The sequence below is a fragment of the Pocillopora damicornis genome, chromosome 14, assembly GCF_964200805.1.
Source record: "Pocillopora damicornis chromosome 14, jaPocDami1.2, whole genome shotgun sequence".
NCBI lineage: Eukaryota > Metazoa > Cnidaria > Anthozoa > Scleractinia > Pocilloporidae > Pocillopora > Pocillopora damicornis.
In genome coordinates, this window is record NC_142683.1 from 1,452,696 (window position 1) to 1,470,732 (window position 18,037).

Below are 18,037 nucleotides of genomic sequence, written 5' to 3' on the forward strand. Positions count from 1 at the left end.
GTGAACTGCCGCCCCCTACCCTCCAAAAAAATAATCTGGAAGTGGCCCCTTCCCGATTTTCTTTTGGAGGGTAGAGGGCGACTGTACATAGGATGGCAACATGTTACCTGCGGAACATTTTGTCTTCGGGCTTTTATCAGGTTGGATTATCTAACAATTTCATTACTAGGTCGTGCGTGGTACTATTTTTAAGCTTTTTTACTTTTCAAACAAACCAGCGAGCAGCACTCTGCGAAGCGCTTCGTCTAACTGTCGTAGCCTTCTTCAGGGAGTTTTACTGATGAACATTAAAGGCCCGTATTTATAAGTGATAGTTGGCACTTATTACGTGAAGAACGTTTTAAGCTGAAAGTGAGAAAAAGGTTTAGGAGCCACGGTTTTAAATCTTTACGTCACCTTCCCTTAAAACTTTTATACAACTTCTCCAGTTCCTGTTCGTAAATCCGGCTAGGCCTTTACAGTGTTTGACCCACGCATGGCCGCTAACCATGGCTTATAAATACTGGCGTGTAGTGTTTACAAATAAAAATCCCTGGAGAAGTCTACGACAACTAGAAGAAACACGTTGGAGAATAAAACAAGGTTTACAACGACTGTACTACAACTCTTTGACAGCAGAATAAACAGTCCCACATGAAAGGGCTTCTCCGTAGCTTTCATTTGAATGGTCAAACAGCAAAGTGACAGACAAACACAGTGACAGCAGAACTTTAAAAGGTAAAGATAGAGTCGTGCGAAATAATTTACAAACTAGTAAAGGAGTCTCTCCTTATCCCCAAAGTTAGCGTTATCTTTCAAGGAAAAACGCACGGCACCGACATCAAAAACAAACGTAATACATTCACAAGTGCACAGAGATAGCAACCGGCAGAAAACTGTCCGAACAAACGAATGAGGTATTTTACATGGATGCATTTAAGAAGATAAATTATTTCACATCCTAATAAATGAAATAACAGAAACGACAAAAACTTTGTATTTACAATTTTTCTCCGAAATTTGAAATGTTAGTAACGCCTAAATACTAGCTAAGACTATCTTGAACTAATCTATATCAAACTAAAAGATAAGAGCAAAATCCAATTGAGTGTCCAACGTATAAAATCTAGACTACCTTTCCTTTGCTTAAATACCCTCTGCGATTGGTCAAGAAAACTCGCACCATCCTCTCCACCAATCAGATCCAAGGCTAAACACCACTCGCGACTTGGCAACGTACGTTTTCCCGCGCTTTCCTCTGATTGGTTGTTTTACTTTGAGATCCCACTGGCTCCTTTCAGAAATTTCAGTTTGTTCTCATCGTTCGTTGAGATTACAAGGCCAATTCTTTGATCTTGCATTGGCAACATTCAATTGAAAAGCGCTCTTACAAAGCTTGCTAAAACTAACACCCTAACTAATATTAGAAACATTTTTTAAGACTGTTTCCTCGGCTAAGAATAATATGTACAAAGTAAAACTAAGGTCTTTTACTAACTAGGATCTCTTATATTCAGCTCCAAACTTTTTCATATAGTTCTTAATGTACTCTTTTGTTTTGATTTTGACAGAGTCATTGCACTGCAATGAGTCATCTTCTTTTAAGTGGCTCATCTCCTTATTCAGGATTCCGTGCGTTAACTGCGGAAGAAAAGAACGTTCCTCAGCATAGTTAATTTCAGAAAGAAGACACTTGAAATAAAATTTATCTGACCCCCCCTAAGGCTCTGTAGTATTCGAGCGATTCCCCCCTTTTTTGTAGCCCCCCCCCCCCCCTTTAATACTCTGTTCGCGGCGACTGATAGAACCACCTTGTTGAGCAAATTAAAACATTACCATGCGAGCAACAATTTTAAGTATTTTTCATTTGGACGCTATAAACCAGAGTTTCATCCACAGACTTGCAAAATTGGATCTAATTCACTTTGTAAATACCACCGACTCAAGTAACGCTGACTTGCTTTCAACAAAATAAATTAAGAATTAAAAGGTTCAGCGAGAGAAACACAAACCTTCCTTGCCAAATACTTGAAATCGTCAGTATTCAGGATCCTGCCTGATTTACAGTCAACTTTGAAGAAAGGATTTAGGCAGTTAACGACCACATTAGAAAGCTGCGGAGAGAAATATTGAAAACGAAAATACACCAGTTAGTAAACAGATATACAGTACATCCGAAACAATGCTAGAATTTACCTGAGTGAGCAAAACAACAGGAATAATATGGTTCTGAAACCGATAAAAATTGCGTGACATGTTGAGAAAGAGGCCATGGCATAACACTGGCCTCACAGGCTCTAGGAAGATAACGTCACCACTGAGACGGACTCAACTGACCTTCATTCTAAAAAGCTCTCTGTTCTTGCTCTGGTGTGACGAGGAGCTGCTTGAGGTACCATCTCGCAGCAAGTGATCCCCCCTCCTATGTGCAGTGGTATCTGCTGGAGCTGTGGTATAAGTAAGCGTCGGGCTTTCAGGGGGGGTCTCCGGAGGTGTTGTAGGAGCCTTTGCTAATTTCTTTATTTTGGGTTTTGGTGGTGAATCCTGGAGGAATAACAAGAAGAGTTGACTTCAGATTTCATTCTGAGTGGACAAGGAAGTAGTTGCCCCAATCAAGTTGCTGGTTTGCCTTACCTCGTCCATATCAACGTAGCTGTGAGCAGAAATACTTGTATGATCAGGTTCTGGGACAACATAAGGGTGTTCTTCCTCTGATGAAGGGCTGCTGTCCCAGCTTGGAACATCCCACTGGGTTTTCCTACGAAAAGAAAGAAAGTTAAATATGAGGATCACTGAGTTAGGGGGGGGGGGGGAAGGGGAAACAACATAAACCCACTCTCATTGCGTTGGTAAAAGCTTCATAAATTGGAATTTCGTAGGAAATTCTCTAATGGACAAGTTCAATTTTTTTTAGTAGACGCTGTTGGGCGATAGTCGCCAGGAATAAAATTATGGTCGAAAAAGAAAATATAAGAAAACAATACATGGAAGAAGACATCTGGAGCAAGGCCACTGACCAAGGGCCCGGGACACACTTTTAACTCTCTCATGAAAATCAAACGGCTCTAGCGATGTTACTTGCTGAAGAAAACAACACAATCAGTTTCCGATAGATGATTAACACTTCCAAGACCTAGAAGTAACTAACTCGTCACAGTTATCGTATGACAAAAAACCCAGATACACAACAGTTCATCATTTACCAAGGACTCACAGTGGGCATTGAGCAATAATAAAGTCACATTTCTAACAAACAAGTACGATTCCTCACCTTGTTAGGGCATGATAGTAGTAAACTTTTCCTTGGCTATCGGTGGCTGATTTCCAATGTGGAGGGAGATGCCCCGGTAGTTTGTGTTTCACAGGTGATGGCGTGCACGGTTCTGAATCTGAAGGAAAGCCCTCTCTGCATTCAAAGGCATCTGACATCGACGTCGTCACAGCTCCAGTTTGAACAGAGAGCGACCCCAACTCGGGTTGTGGTACACTTTCTGTTGGACCAGTCACCTGTTGCAGAGGCCCTGGTATATTTCCAGCTGAATTCCCCTGTTGAGCGGCCGCGATGTTGAGGTTTGGAGGGGGTGTATTAAATTGAAACTGATTCTGCTGTGGTGGAAAAGCAGCCTGGATGCTTTGAGGAAATTGCTGTTGAATAGGGTTAGGGTTGGAGTGTGAAAACTGTGTTGTTGGTGGAGTCGTAACATTGGCTTGAAAAGGTGGCGGAGGAGGAAGCCGAGTGTAAGAGGGGGTAGGTTGACTGGGTGGAAAGAACTGCGATTGACTACTCTGAAGGGGTGGAGGAGGTACTTGCTGAGGGGGCGGTATAAGCGGATTTGGCTGTAGCTGCTGAGGAATCATTGGATGAGTCTGCGGACGGATATTAGGTGGTGGAACTTTGCGAAAAAATTCCATAGGTGACATATTAGGAGGAGGTACATTAAAGTTTGGTAGTGGTGGAGGTTGTTGAGAGAAATTTCCCACAAAACTTCCAGAAACTATACTTTGTGGCCGTGGTCCTTGATCTTGTCCAACTGCTGGTCCGCTGCTGCAGAAGAATTGGTTTCCCATTTGGAAAGTCGCAGGGGGATTTTGCGACTGACCTCTCCACTGCGTCGCCGCACCTTGCTGAGGTCTTAAGTTTGTTTGAGGATTCACGTTAAAGTTCCCAGCGTTTTTATCTACCAATCCTTGAGGATTTCTTCCCTGTTGCTGAAAAAAGTTCTGCAATTGATTCCATTTTTTCTTTTTCTTTTTGCTGCGGCCGGGTTTATGTTGGAAAGAGCCCATCCCATGCTCCACACTGACGCTCATGCGCTGTTGATAACCGAATGTCTGCATCATGTTCTGTGATTTCGAATCTTGCTTCTGAGTAACTTCAACAGAATCCGACACCCGTGAACTTGAATGAGTTCCTTCTCCTTTATCAGGAGTTGAATCCGCTTGGGTATCCACGTCTTCTCCGAATTCCAAAGCACTGAAGTCACCAGTTTTTGACGGAGGGGTAGCACTCGAAGAGTCTTGCGGCATCTCAGTGTCTTCACTACAGGTAGAGAATCCCTGAGAAACAGGCGGAGTTCTGGATTCAGATGGATAGAGGGGTTTGGGAGAGTCCTGTAAACTCTTCATGATGGCATCTAATTTTCCTGGAGAACCGATGTTCTCAATGGGAGTCCTACAGAAATACAATCATAGATCAGATCAGAGATTCAAAGACCATTAACAGAGTAACTTTTAATTGAGTCTCCAAAGTAATATGGGATTGTGCTGGTTTTTCTCTACTCTGCTCTATGATTAGTCCGAAAAACTCGCGTCACTCTCTCGACCAATCAGATGCAAAACTACAATCAATCACGACTTGGTCGCCCGCATTTTCCTGCCCTTTGGGCGGTTTGCTTGTTTTTACTCTGAGTTTTCATTGGCTCTTCAGGGTATTTTCCTTTCTTCTTTCCATAATAATCACTTTGATTTTGTTTTGAGGCACTCGATCGAAAAGCGCTCTAGGAATGGTAACCCTTACTTTCCCAGACGATATAAAAATTCATCTTCTCAACGTAGAAATTCTTCAAACCTGTTCTTTTCAGTGATATATGTTCTCTTATTAAATTTGTTGTCTCACCTTGCATGATCACCGTCACCACTTCCTATAAAAAAAACATCAAATTAATCACTTTTTAACAATCAGTTTTTCCAAATTATGATGATCCTCAAGGGAAGTTAAGTTCTTTCTTTGTCCCGCCCCCGTGAAACAACAAATGAAATCTGAAAAAAACTTTGTCGCACACATGGTTTACACAAAATCCACTCTCTGATGAAAATGCGTAACTATATCAGGGTTCCATGGTCAAAAAACTGATCAATCACGCAATAAACAAGATCATGTAAAACAGAGTTTACCTACCTGCTGGGCTAGCTGCGACTAACAACTCAGCAACACGGTCTTGCTTGGCCTGAACAAAGAGAATCAGACGATCATGCAATTGAATGTCAAACAAACAACAACAACATTTAAGACCATCTACTAAATTGCAAAAGTTAAAAGCAGCAAAATGGAATTTGATACCAACACTCTGGCTAACTAAGAATACACCCTTTTTTTCAGCAAGAGAGTTTCACCCTCTCCTTTTGCATCAACGATCGGCTTAAAAAAAAAAGGTAAAGCGAAGACAAACTACAAAATAAATAAATAAATAAAACACAGAGAGGAAAAATGCCCACTGTTTCGAGTGTCACTTTAAGAATACTTACTGGAGTTGCAATTTTCTTCGGTATTCGGTAAACTTCCTACAAACAAAAACAAGGCAAAAAATGCCCCAGTTTTAACGCGTTAGACTCTGGTTCAAGGGTCTGAGGTAAAGCTCTAGTTTGTTGAGTCGAGTTCGAACGATTTACAAACAACCACACCAGCTTGTAACTCACGGTGTTTTAAAAACGTATAACCTTTATGGTAAAACGCAAAACAGAGTAGAAAATCAACAGGGTACCCGTACTTGAATAAGCTTTGTGTTTGAAAACTCTCTCGGTTTCCTTTTCCCTGTCTTCGTATCCTTGTACAAATTTCTATGAATGTTCCAATTTGCTCTCGCTTACCCTTTTAGGCTACAGACACGAAACCTTAATGGGCTATCGTGCTTTAAGATATCCTTTTTCCCTCGAGTATCTGGTTGTTGTTAATTTAGATGTGTTAAATGAGAGACAAAGAAAGTTGTTACTTAGGAAATGAAGCCAAAGACTCCACTTAAATGGAATTAAAATCACCCCGCCTCCCCTCCCTCAACAAACTATTACACATAAACATATCTTGTTCTGACAAGTATCTGGTTGGCAAAATGGCATCACCTTCAGTGAACTCCATGACTTCAACAGCTCATTCGCCTTTAGTCCGATGCCGCTTTCAGGCAATCGCTCGTCCTCAGATCTGAGGTCGTCCTCTGAAAGGTCATCAGGGGATTTCTCAAAGTTCTCTGGCAGCAGTTTGTTCTTTATAGTCCTGCTATCTACAGTCTTGTCGACAATAAAACTGGCCACTTCTGCATCCAAAGATTCATCATCTGATTGGTCCTTGATAGAGCTTTGCCGTTCAAATAGCACAAGGCTACCAATAGCTTTCTTATCTCCATCAATGGATTTTGGTAATTGCTGGTTTTCGTCATCATTATCTTCTGTTCCTGCCGTACATTCTGAATCTGCCGGACTGTTACCATGTGACTCCTGTCCACTACTGGACCCCGCTTCGACAGTCGGACAGAATGACGACGCCCATTTTCTCACCACCTTTATTACCTTGCTATCTTCAAGTTGGTTCTTTGTTGCTATAGGAAGGCATTTCAATGTCTCTAGCAACTAGAAATCACAATATTTGAAGATAACAGTTAATTTCTTGCTTGTATAATAATGATAATGTTGAACTCTAGTTATTGAGGGTGCATAGAACAGTGTAAACTGATAAACTGATAGCTCTCAACAAAAAATGTATACAAAAAACATCGGCAAAACAGTTCATATTGTATAACACTATTTATGAGATAAATATATAATCACTGGCAAAAAACCCTAACTCCATAAATACTCTTCAGGAATACCATTCCACAATTTTGCCCTTGTGCCTTCCCCCTTCAGTCTCTCTTCAAAATTTCCGACAAACCAAACATCATTGTACATGTACATTGTGCATGTTGATAGTTGAAAAACTAACAAATCCTTAACATGCATACAATTCTTGCTACACTGCTGTAGCAAATTTACTTTCTTGTTGAACATTCTCCGCAATGATCATTCCTGTAATTCTCCTGAGCTACTATATAACTCTGCTAGGAGAGAGTACACATTGACCATCACCTCTAACTGAAGTTTCATTTTCTTTCCTCCACCGTCCACCATCCAGCTCCAAAGTAGAGAAAGCCCCTGATACCTGAGGAACCCTTTTAAACATGACTGGTCTGTGGTGTGCTATAAAAACATCACAAAAAACAATCAAACAAACTTGTAGACAAAGAGCACATTTTAAGCAATTAAAAACCACATTTATATGCTACAGAATGTTATGACTGTAACTCTTCATCTGTATATAGCTGTTTTCAAGAAAGGTTGTTGGAAAAAGGAAAAATTACACAAACAAACTTGTTGGTCATCTGGGGTTTGGTGATTAATGAATTTTAATAAGTCAAAAAAATAAATACATTCATCATACCCACCATGCCTCTTCCTTACAGGGATGCTTTCTCAGATTTGCTACTGTAAAGTCCTGAGGTCTAGCGACAGTGACCTGGAAACTACCCACAATACTTTTTGTGCTTGTCTTGTACTCTTAAATGCTTTTTCCAACAACTTTTCTCAAAACAGCAGTATATGAAAGAGAAGGACTCCCCTTTCAAACCAACAACCATCCTCATTCTTCCCCCTCCTTCCATCCCATGGTCATTGTTGGGATCTTCTGTTCTAGCAGCAGAGTTTGAATTGGGAGATTTCCTAACTTTGCCTGTTTATACAAACTTTTATTTAATCCATACATGGATATTTTGAGTGAGTCCATACACAAAGAATAAAAATTGACACATGCTACTCTATATCAAGTTTTTTATTTGAATAAAAGCACTTGTTTTCAGCAAGATTTAATTCTGCCAGCCTTCTTTGAGAGGGATTGTCCAAGACACACATGGAACTGGTTATCAAATACCTGAAGGATTTTCAGAAGCATTATCCTCTGTTCCATAGTCTCTGCCCGCACCATCAATCTGGACAGCCTCAATGCCTGGTCACTGTGTACCAACCCTCTGTGATCACCTAGAAGTTTCTCAACCTCATCTTCCAACTTAAAACAAAATTAGAGAATAATGTCTTTTGGTGAAAAAATTTATTGTAATAACAGCTTTGTGAAACAAAAAAAGTGCCTCAAAGTTCAGTTGCAAATTCACATCATAGACATCAACTTGCAGTCTGGTAGGTGAAATAATATTGAATTTCATCAATCATTGCGTTAAACGATGTTTACCAAAACTAACTCAAATTTGAGAAAAGTTGTGACACATTTTTGAGTCAAAGGGAATTCCCCTTCACTTCCAAGTGGATATTTACTAATAAAACTCTGTATCCTACCACAGAAAACATACATGCAAATGAGCAATCTCATCAGGGACAAGCTAAAGAACAGGCCATGGTTGTTGGGAGAGTGCATAACACTATCCACTGAAGAAGTCTTTATCCAGTGGATGGCACAGTAAATTGGATAGCATTTTACAACTGAACCCTGCTGGATAGCCTTGTCTACCTGTTAAACCACCACGCTCAGAGTGATAGACTATACAACAGCTTCATTGTTACATTGCAACAAAAGTACAAATCATTATAATTTGTTCTTCATCTCACCGTCATATCATCAAATTCATTTGACAAATTCCTCGTTTGCTTTTTACGTCTCCTCCTTGGTGAGCTTGTGATAGGTGGGGTTGCTTACATGGAGAAAGAAAAGAAAAGCATGAATTACACCTAGATTGTGTGACCTTATACCTCTACAGTCTAGTATCAGTATGCAGATTCTCTGTACTGTTCTCTATACATTTTGTAAGGTGCTGACAAGGAGAATTTGTTTAATAATCAAGAGCTTCTTAAACAGGTAATCATTTTATTCATTCTAATGACCTTAACCATTCAACCCCCAAGATCTGATTGTTAATTCTCCCCTCTAGCTGCTACACATTTCCTAGTAATTTAGTTAAAAGAATTTGATGTTAGATTGAGATAAAAACTTAAACCTGAGAAGTTTGAGTATTCTCATTATTGGTTTATTGGATAGTGTATGAATATTAAAGGGAGAAGTTATATGTTCAATACTTCTGGGAGTTAACGGGTTAATGTGTGACTCAGGGGGGATATCTCAGGGAGAAAGTAAATCCTGGTCACTCTCAGGGTTGTAATTAAAAATCTTTTTGCATACTTATTCTTTCCACTGTGTTCTTCAGAGGTGTTTGCTTGTCTCCTCCGATAAATCCACGACAATTTGGTGCTTCACAATGGCAAATCTGAGCAACTTTCCTGATTAATGACAAAAATTATATCTAAGAATTTTTGGTAAGCTTCTCCTTCCCAGTTCAAAGGGATCTTCTTTCTGTGTGACTGCTGTACAGTTCCTCACATTTTAAAATCTCTCAGTTTAATGTCACCCACAGACATGAAGCTTTGACAGTAGCATGTACATTGTCCACCTACCCATAGCGCTGCAGTTTGTAATCAAACGTGAGCTCTGCACCAGCTGGGATGGGTCTCTGAGTAAAAAATCCAATCCTCAACAAGCCATGGACAGTCCACTGCAAGAAGTAAAAGAACAAAAACCATTCAGTTCTTATCTTTACCCTTTACACCCAAACATCAGTATGTCCTCTCCATACTGTTCTCTATACAATTCCTAGGAAGCTGACAAGGAGAATTTGTTCAACAATCAAGAACTTCTTCAGTTACTGATCATTTCCTTTATTCTCAAGACCTACAGGTTTGATTCAGGAGTAATATTGTGGGGAGAAATTAGGGTATCCAGTCAACTCGCCGACGGACCAACTCGCCGACGGACCAACTCGCCGACGGACCAACTCGCCGACGGACCAACTCGCCGACGGACCAACTCGCCGACGGACCAACTCGCCGACGGACCAACTCGCCGACGTATAAAATCGAGTAGAGACGTCGGCGAGTTGGTCCTCAATCCAATACAACTTATTAGAAGTTAAACATACAGAAAAGTAAATGATATTTAGTAAAAAAAAAAACACTGGTGAACATTGGTGAACATCAAACAGAAGCTTGAACATTGGTGAACATCACCAATGACTATAACAACTTAAGACGCAAACGAGTTATTGTGCGACAACAACACCGTAAAGACTCATCATGTCAATCGCTCAGATTTTTTAAAGAAACTTGGCTTTCTAGATCTTTAGCAAAAAGCAATTCTTTCTATTTGCAACAAAGTTTATAAAGATATCAAGGCGAATAAAGCGAAGTAAACATCGCCAATGACTATATCCGCTTCAGACGCGAACGAGATAATTATTGTGTGACAACAACACCGTTTGTGCGTTGACTTTTTACCAACACAGGACGAAATCACATGTTTCCGTATTTCTGAAACGTGGCGGAAACATGGAACTCCATGTTTCCGTTATGTTTAACATGCACAATAGTGGTCCGGTTCCGTTGTATACGCAGCAACGGAAACGCGAGAAAACGTCACGAAACCGGTAACGGAAACACAGGTTATCCGTCGTGTTTCCAGAACGGTTTAACATGTTTCTGCCACGTTTCCGTTTACGGATTCTTGCAATTTCGTCCTGTGCAAGCGACTTGACTTAAATAAATAAGACCGATTGACATGAGATCCTTATAAACTTTGTTGCAAATAAAAAGAACTGCTGATCTTGTCTAGAACGCCAAGTTTTCTTTAAAAAATCTGAGCGATTGACATGATGAGTCTTTACGGTGTTCGCGTCTAAAGCGGATATAGTCGTTGGCGATGTTTACCTTACTTTATTCGCCTTGAGATCCCTTTAAACTTTGTTGCAAACAAAAAGAATTGATTTTTACTAAAGATCTTGTCTAGAAAGCCAAGTTTTCTTAAAAAATCTGACCGATTATCACGATGAGTCTTTACAGTGTTGTTGTCACACAATAATTATCTCGTTCGCGTCTGAAGCAGTTAGAGTCATTGGTGATGTTTACTTCGCTTTATTCGCCTTGAGATCCTTATGAACTTTGTTGCAAACAGAAAGAATTGCTTTTTACTAAAGATCTTGTCTAGAGAGCCAAGTTTTCTTTAAAAAATCTGAGCGATTGACAAGATGAGTCTTTACGGCGTTGTTGTCGCACAATTTATCTCGTTCGCGTCTCAAGCTGTTATAGTCATTGGTGATGTTCACCAATGTTCAACAATGTTTAAGCTTCTGTCTGATGTTCACCAATGTTCACCAGTGTTTTTTACTAAATATCGTTTACTTTTCTGTATGTTTAACTTCTAATAAGTTGTATTGGATTGACGACCAACTCGCCGACGTCTCTACTCGATTTTATAAGTCGGCGAGTTGGTCCGTCGGCGAGTTGACCGTAATTCGAAATTAGATGCTAATCACTCTTAGGGGTTAAAGGATTTAAGTACAGCTGTAGATGTGTTTTCTTTCAGTTTCCTGTCAATCAATCTACTGTAGATTACTTCTAGAAAAAGATGCGAAAAGCTGGTGTTATTGGTTATGATATAAAATGGTAAAATGGACTAAACAATTTATTAAACTACCTTTTGAGTTTCACAGTTTGAATCACAGCTGTGGTTGATAAACCGAGACAAGTTCCCCTTGTAGGTGGCATCAATTAGCTGAACAAAGAAGGAATTTGAAAGAAGCTATAACTCAATAAGTAACAAAACCGTACATACTATAATGATTTGTCTACCTACATGTACTGTATTACATTAAATATTTAATATTTTGGCTAAGTAGTTGGGCGCTTATTGGAAGGAGGGCACTGAATTAAGAGGAGTGCTTATTACTCTCCTGTACTGATTGCTCTTTGGTCGAGGCAATAGAAACAGGTTTTCCTTTTGTCCCTATTATTTAGGAAAGTGAGGAAGAAGGGGGGGGGAGGTGCTTCTTTTAAGATGGGTGCTTAAGGCTTGAGGGATGGACATCTATTTGGGAGAGGGTGCTTATCAGAGCTTGGGCTCTGATTCAAGGAATAAGCATATATCAAAATTTAATTTCCAACAATGGATGATTTCAACATCACTTATTCAGGCTAAAAGCTAGATGTAAGTCACATATGAATCTAGTTAACAACTTGGCTGGCTATGGAGTTCCTTGTAGCTCAGTTGAGAAAGAATTTGAAAATGATAACAGGCTGGAGATCAAACCATTAACCTGACTGGAGTTCATGCCATTTAAATACATTCTTTGTCCACATAGTTGACAATTGAGTAACAATTAAGCAGAGTTTTAGATAAGAATCCCAGAAAGCAGCAAGGAGGAGGGACTAAGGAGAGAAGGGATACCTCCTGACATGTGTGCAACCACTTGAAGGGATCTAGGGGTACACCAACCCTCCTTCCACCCCTCCCTCCACAAAAATGCTAAAACTTGGGTCTCAGAGAATGCATTTTGTGCACTTTGAAGTAATAATCAGGTCATTTCAGTGAAACTAATCATTGTCATTTCATTCAGCAAAAGGAGCAAAATCATGTGAAGTAGCTTAACAGACCTCCAGCTCTTCTTGAAAATCCTGCTCACTTTTGCTAAGATGTCATTACTGTTGGGTATAATGATCTACTGAAAAGCCTTAAGATGACCAAAGAATTTACCAGCACTCATCACATCATCACAGCAGTGCTGTTATTGTCTCTACTTAAAAAAAAAAAAAAAAAGGTTAAGATTTCCAATCCTTACCTCATCAGCTCTCAATGTCATGAAGTAGTAGTGTCTTCTGTTTTCTCTATCATAACGCTCTGCTCTTTCCTGGAAATCTTTGTAGTTCATGACTTCTCCACAGTACTCCATAACAAACTGATTCCTGAACAACAGTTACAACTTTTAATTGAGTGACAAAAGTAATTAAGTATTGTTTTTGGTTTTTTGCTATACTCTGCTCTGTGATTCTGTCCCCCCCCCCCCCCCCAAAAAAAAAGGAAGGTGAAAACACGAAATTAAAGACCTGCAAAATTAAGTATGAATAAGGCATTTCCTTCCTGAAGATATAAGTAAAATATAAACTTACGATTCCAGATCTTCAAGAGTTCTCAATCCCCAGCCTTTCTTCTCTGTTTTAAACACTTCAACTTTCACTTTACAGCCCTACAAAAAAGTGTTGTACATGTACATGAATTTGAAATCCTCTCATGGTTGATAACAGCATATAAGAAGTGATTAAGATGTAACTTCTTCCTATAATATCCATATATCATCCAGCAACTAGTAAGGAGAATACTCATACTTATCAGGTAGAATTTGTTAAACTGATCAAACACCAAATTCTCATAACTACTTTAGAACGAAATGTGTAGCCAATCAGATCTTGGGAGTTAAAGGATTAAAATACCCATTATCTTTGTTGGCTGCTTTGTTGGGCTAATTGCAACCAATCACTCTTTATTTAGTACTAATTACATTCAAGGAGGCACACAAGCCTAGTTTGTATTGCCAAGATCTTTTACAACTCAGATCTAAATAGTTCAGCCACAAAATTCCTTTATGGTCAAATAAGCTGAATCAGACTTAGGTAAAATGAAATCTGCCTTATGAACAGATGACAAACTTCACTCTACCAAGCTCTACAAAAGGATAATTCTCTTAATTACTATTAGATATAAATATCGATTCTCCCAGCTGTTTGCAATGCAGTTTACAAAATTAACGCTTCAAGAAATTGGCAACATATCAAACAATATCCTTTCATTGAGATTTTTCTATCTCCTTGTAACCTTAATGTTTGAGAATGTACTGATATAGCGAGGAGAAATTCTTCTTCAGTCACTCTAAGGATTGAAAGGGTTAAAGAGGCAGTTGCCTCAACAACTAACCCTTACCATTTCACGAACATCAATCTTAATGCTGTAATGATAGTTTCACTAACCTGTTGAAAACGTTTATTGCTACACATCTCTCCGCAAGCACACCTGCTGTTACTATTTGGAGATCAACGAAAGACAAAATGAGAAGGAAGACTTTTAGCAAAATTAACCAACAAGAGACTAAAAGATACCAACCATTCTATCATCAACAATCTGTTAAGACAGTCCTCGCCACAACCATTGGAAAATGGATCATCTGTTAAAAAAAATATATCAATATGTTCAACAACAAAAAAATCATGTTTCCATCCATCTGTTCAGTAAAAATTAAATCAATGTCAGTATCTGATCAACTGAGCACCTACCCCTCCCCTAACCCAACATTAATCCTAACTTGTTATCAGTTGACTGTGGTTGAATTAAGGGAGGAGTAGGTGTGCAGTTGTTCAGACACTGACATTGATCCAGGAGACCACAGATGATGTTGAAATGTGGTAAGAACAAGACAAAGTAGTACACAAGGCACAGCTGAGTGTGACACTGATGCTCCTACCTTAAAATAAATAAGTAATCTATTTGTTTTATATCATACAAAGGTATAGGGCAGGTCATGCTCAGCTTATCTCATAAAATGTGATTAAGAAGACCTTGACAGTGGGTTGCTAAGTTCATGTAAAATGCCCATAACCATATTCAGCATATAGTGAAGTCTATGCATCAAAGCCATTAACTTACCAGAATCTAAGGTACAATCGCACTGCATTCTGCGCACTTCCTTGTTGACTTTCTTCTTTCTGAAACATGAGATGAAAAACATGTTGCCCTGGTAACAGTAACAAGTTGTTTGAAGGGTAGAAAACTCAACTCTTTTACATTATGATATAATTGCACACTACAATCAGTAATTAAACATGAAACCCACCTGTCAAATAAGTACTCATTCTCTTCAATATGCTCATAGTAAGGCGGTTGACATTCTTCCGTTGAAGAAATAACATGCTCCCCAGATACCTGGGAAAGTAACAGTATTCATAGGTATTTTCAGCTACTTTTAATGTTGACCCGTTCACTCTCAAGATCTTATTCAAAGTTCTCCTTACTGTCTGCCATACAGTTCTTGTGATTTTAGTTTGGAGAATTTGGTATAATCCCCTAGTTGGTATTTTTCTTTATTCTCATCACTTGTCTGTTTAATATTGTATTGATATTGTCAACTGTCTTGGTCACTGATGGGACTTTAGGGGTTAAAAGTGGAAAAATTTCAGGAAGACCCATGAACTTCAAGACGTATTGTAACTATTTACAGCTTCCCGTACCAGATGAAGTGACAGGTTAACAATTTGCAAATAGATTCCAGGATGCCATGCGTCTGATCAGTAACCAATCAGAGATGATGTCAAAATGTGGTAAAAAAAAAAAAAGCCAAGTGCATCACCACATTTCCACATTTTCTGTGACCTATTCATAAACAGACTCTTGGCAACATAGAATCTATTTGTCTCTTATAGTAGAATTAATGATGATGTTATTTATGCATCTCTCCTTCAATTAATTATCAGTAGGGACCAATCAAAAGGCATGCACGATTCAGCTCATTATATAAGTTACCACAGCACTAGTGACCAGGCAGAAACAAAAAAGAAATTATACTCACATCTTCATCACTGTCAGACCTGGAAGAAGAAAAAAAAACATTTTAAAATGTTACCAACATATCTCACCACCATTTTAACCCTTTCACTCCCAAGATCTGATCATTAAATCTCTTCTCTAGCTGCTACACATTTCCTTTTAAATTAGTTATGAGAATTTGGTGCTAGATCAAGATAGCAGCCTCTACCAGACAAGTTTGAATATTCTCATTACCCATTTGCTGAATAATGTGTGGATATTATAAGGAGAAATTTCATGGGAGTCTGGAAGTTAAAGGGTTAAGTAGATCAAACTGGAATTAATAACTTTAATTATATGGGAAAGGTATTCATACCTTCTAGAACAACACAACTGAACTAAATGCATTTGTATTCAGGCAAGACAAACTCAATGCATTTGTATTCAGACATGACCAACTAATGCATTTGCATCCTGACATGACAAACTCAATTGATGCATTTGTATCCAGACATGACATACTAAATGCAATTGTATGCAGACATGACAAAGTAATGCATTTGTATCTACACATAACAGCTTACACATGTACCAAGCCCATAACATTTTGCAACAAGAATTAACAAACAAAAGCAAGGGAAACAATTTACTTCTACGTGCCTTAGTTTTTGGGGTGTATCAAAATTTTTCCTCTGAACTTTTTCTTACAGCTTTGTAATTGTGTATCAAGAACACAACACTCTCAAATTACATGCAGCCTCTTGGACACTTGATTTAATTTAAGGTAATTAGGTGAGGTGGCCAGTTTGCTAAGAAAGACCCAAAATGGCAGCATCCAAGGGTAAAATCTGTGTCACATTTAAGGACGCCACAGTTTAAGAATTGCAAAAGACAGGCAGTATTATTATTTCATGTTAACTTATTACTGGCAGAGATATCATTGCAAGGTTTTGTAGCATACTCGTCCTCTGAGACTTGCTAAGCAGAAAATGTTTTAAGGATTTTCTGAGAAACTGATGTTATTTTTCTCTGAATTGTAGAGAAAACAATCCCCACCCCCACCCCCACCCCCACCCTTGTGAAGATTTGCCAGCATTTTACAACAGCAGACATGATCAGTAAATTGATAATAAAAATGTTTGTGTATCATGACTAAATACTGTTGTATTAATTAAAATTGAGTTTCAGATTGAAATTTTAATGCATAGCATTTGCAATCCGATCCAGTTTCAATTAAATAAATCTGCCCAAGTGCTACCTCCCCCACAACTACTGAAGATTTCACAATCTCCTTTGCAACGTAACGATGGCAGATGCGCAAGTTCGTTCTGTTTAAACGAATTAACACTTTGTTTGTTTGTTCACGTGTGGTTGAAAATAAACCTCAAAACGTGTTTGTCAGACGGTTCGCTTAAAAATCAGAGGGTACGGAAATTCTATGGTCAGATTTAAAGGCCAACTTTGGTTAGCTCCTTCCTTCCGCTCCGCCAATTAGTTATACTTTGTCGTCTCGACGGTCGAAGTGAGCTGCAAGATTGATTTTCTCCGTTTAAAATCATACATAAAATATTTTAAAGCTTTTTAAAGGGGAATAACTAGTAATTCAGTATATCTGTAGTCTTTAAAGCCACTTTCGCGAAAGGACATGCAAATAAGTAGACAGGACTCGTGGGATTTAAAACGGGGTCAAGGCGGACTTCACTGTAGACTCCCTCAGGGAAATCAACCCAAATTGCAACCTGCCACAGAATAAAACTTGCTATAAAACTACACAATAACTCACGATTTCATCACATTAATACCTGAAAAAATCACAGATCGATTTAAATTTTCATTTATCGCAGATGTGTATACAGAATCCAAAACACGCTCTCGAGCCATTACACTACACTCTCTATGTAAACCTATACACCATAATAGTTAAAAAGCTTTGCGATTTTTCACTCAAAGAAGACTTAAACTTTCTCGTTGATAATTTTTTCTGACTCGTTTACTTACCCACTGTCATCTGTATGACCAGAATTATCCGATCTTTCCTCAGTAGTCATGTCTCGCGAATATTTCTAAAATTCAACCCCGAAATAGAAATGAAAGGCGATAAAATGTGCTTTGCAAACAATGCAAGCTAAGTGTGACGGTCCTGCAAAGTGAATGTTTTCTCCACGATCTTTTCCTCGGCGTCGACAAATTTTCCACAATATCTAAATTATTTGATTCTTTTCTCCTTTCTACAACGGAACAGCAACTCCACACTCAAATCCATTACGAATAACGGCCTACACATATGCAATAACATCAGCAAATCTATCGCCTTTCGCATCCAACGCTCGCGGTAGAGCGACCGAGTGTTGGTACATCCGGGAAACTGACGGACTGCCACGTGTTCCAATTGGTCTGTCCCGCTAGTAAACT

At 38.9% G+C, this 18,037-nt stretch overlaps 1 protein-coding gene across 4 annotated transcripts; it reads right to left on the minus strand.

Annotated features, from left to right (window-relative positions):
- Positions 1–629: 629 nt before the first annotated feature.
- Positions 630–17,984, minus strand: LOC113664166 (histone-lysine N-methyltransferase SETD2). 4 transcript variants are annotated; one of them, XR_016183023.1, is made up of 23 exons: positions 17,624–17,984; positions 15,669–15,687; positions 14,937–15,025; positions 14,750–14,808; positions 14,210–14,270; positions 14,077–14,128; positions 13,222–13,298; positions 12,894–13,017; positions 11,753–11,830; positions 9,682–9,779; positions 9,410–9,507; positions 8,842–8,924; positions 8,153–8,287; positions 7,315–7,425; positions 6,316–6,819; positions 5,725–5,760; positions 5,378–5,426; positions 5,096–5,120; positions 3,251–4,651; positions 2,614–2,727; positions 2,317–2,523; positions 1,992–2,093; positions 630–1,620 (listed from the first exon to the last, which is right to left on the minus strand). XR_016183023.1 is itself a non-coding variant. In XM_089194215.1 (23 exons), the coding sequence occupies exons 1-23, from the start codon at positions 17,671–17,673 to the stop codon at positions 1,477–1,479; spliced, it is 3,726 nt and encodes a 1,241-aa protein (XP_089050341.1). In that variant the 5' UTR covers positions 17,674–17,984; the 3' UTR covers positions 630–1,476. The 4 variants fall into 4 exon arrangements, 2 of the variants coding, with proteins under 2 accessions (XP_089050341.1, XP_089050340.1); XR_016183022.1 differs by having other exon boundaries at positions 8,102–8,287; XM_089194215.1 differs by having other exon boundaries at positions 2,614–2,737.
- Between the last annotated feature and the right edge of the window lie 53 nt (positions 17,985–18,037).

Bases quoted from the DNA above. Each gene is read 5' to 3' on its own strand.
- LOC113664166 (XM_089194214.1), bottom strand. From the start codon at position 17,673: ATGACTACTGAGGAAAGATCGGATAATTCTGGTCATACAGATGACAGT. The intron at 13,018-13,221 runs GTAAGTTTATAT...ACTGTTGTTCAG, and splicing joins ACTCTTGAAGATCTGGAATC to GAATCAGTTTGTTATGGAGT. The intron at 5,121-5,377 runs GTAGGTAAACTC...TTTTTTTTATAG, and splicing joins AGTCGCAGCTAGCCCAGCAG to GAAGTGGTGACGGTGATCAT.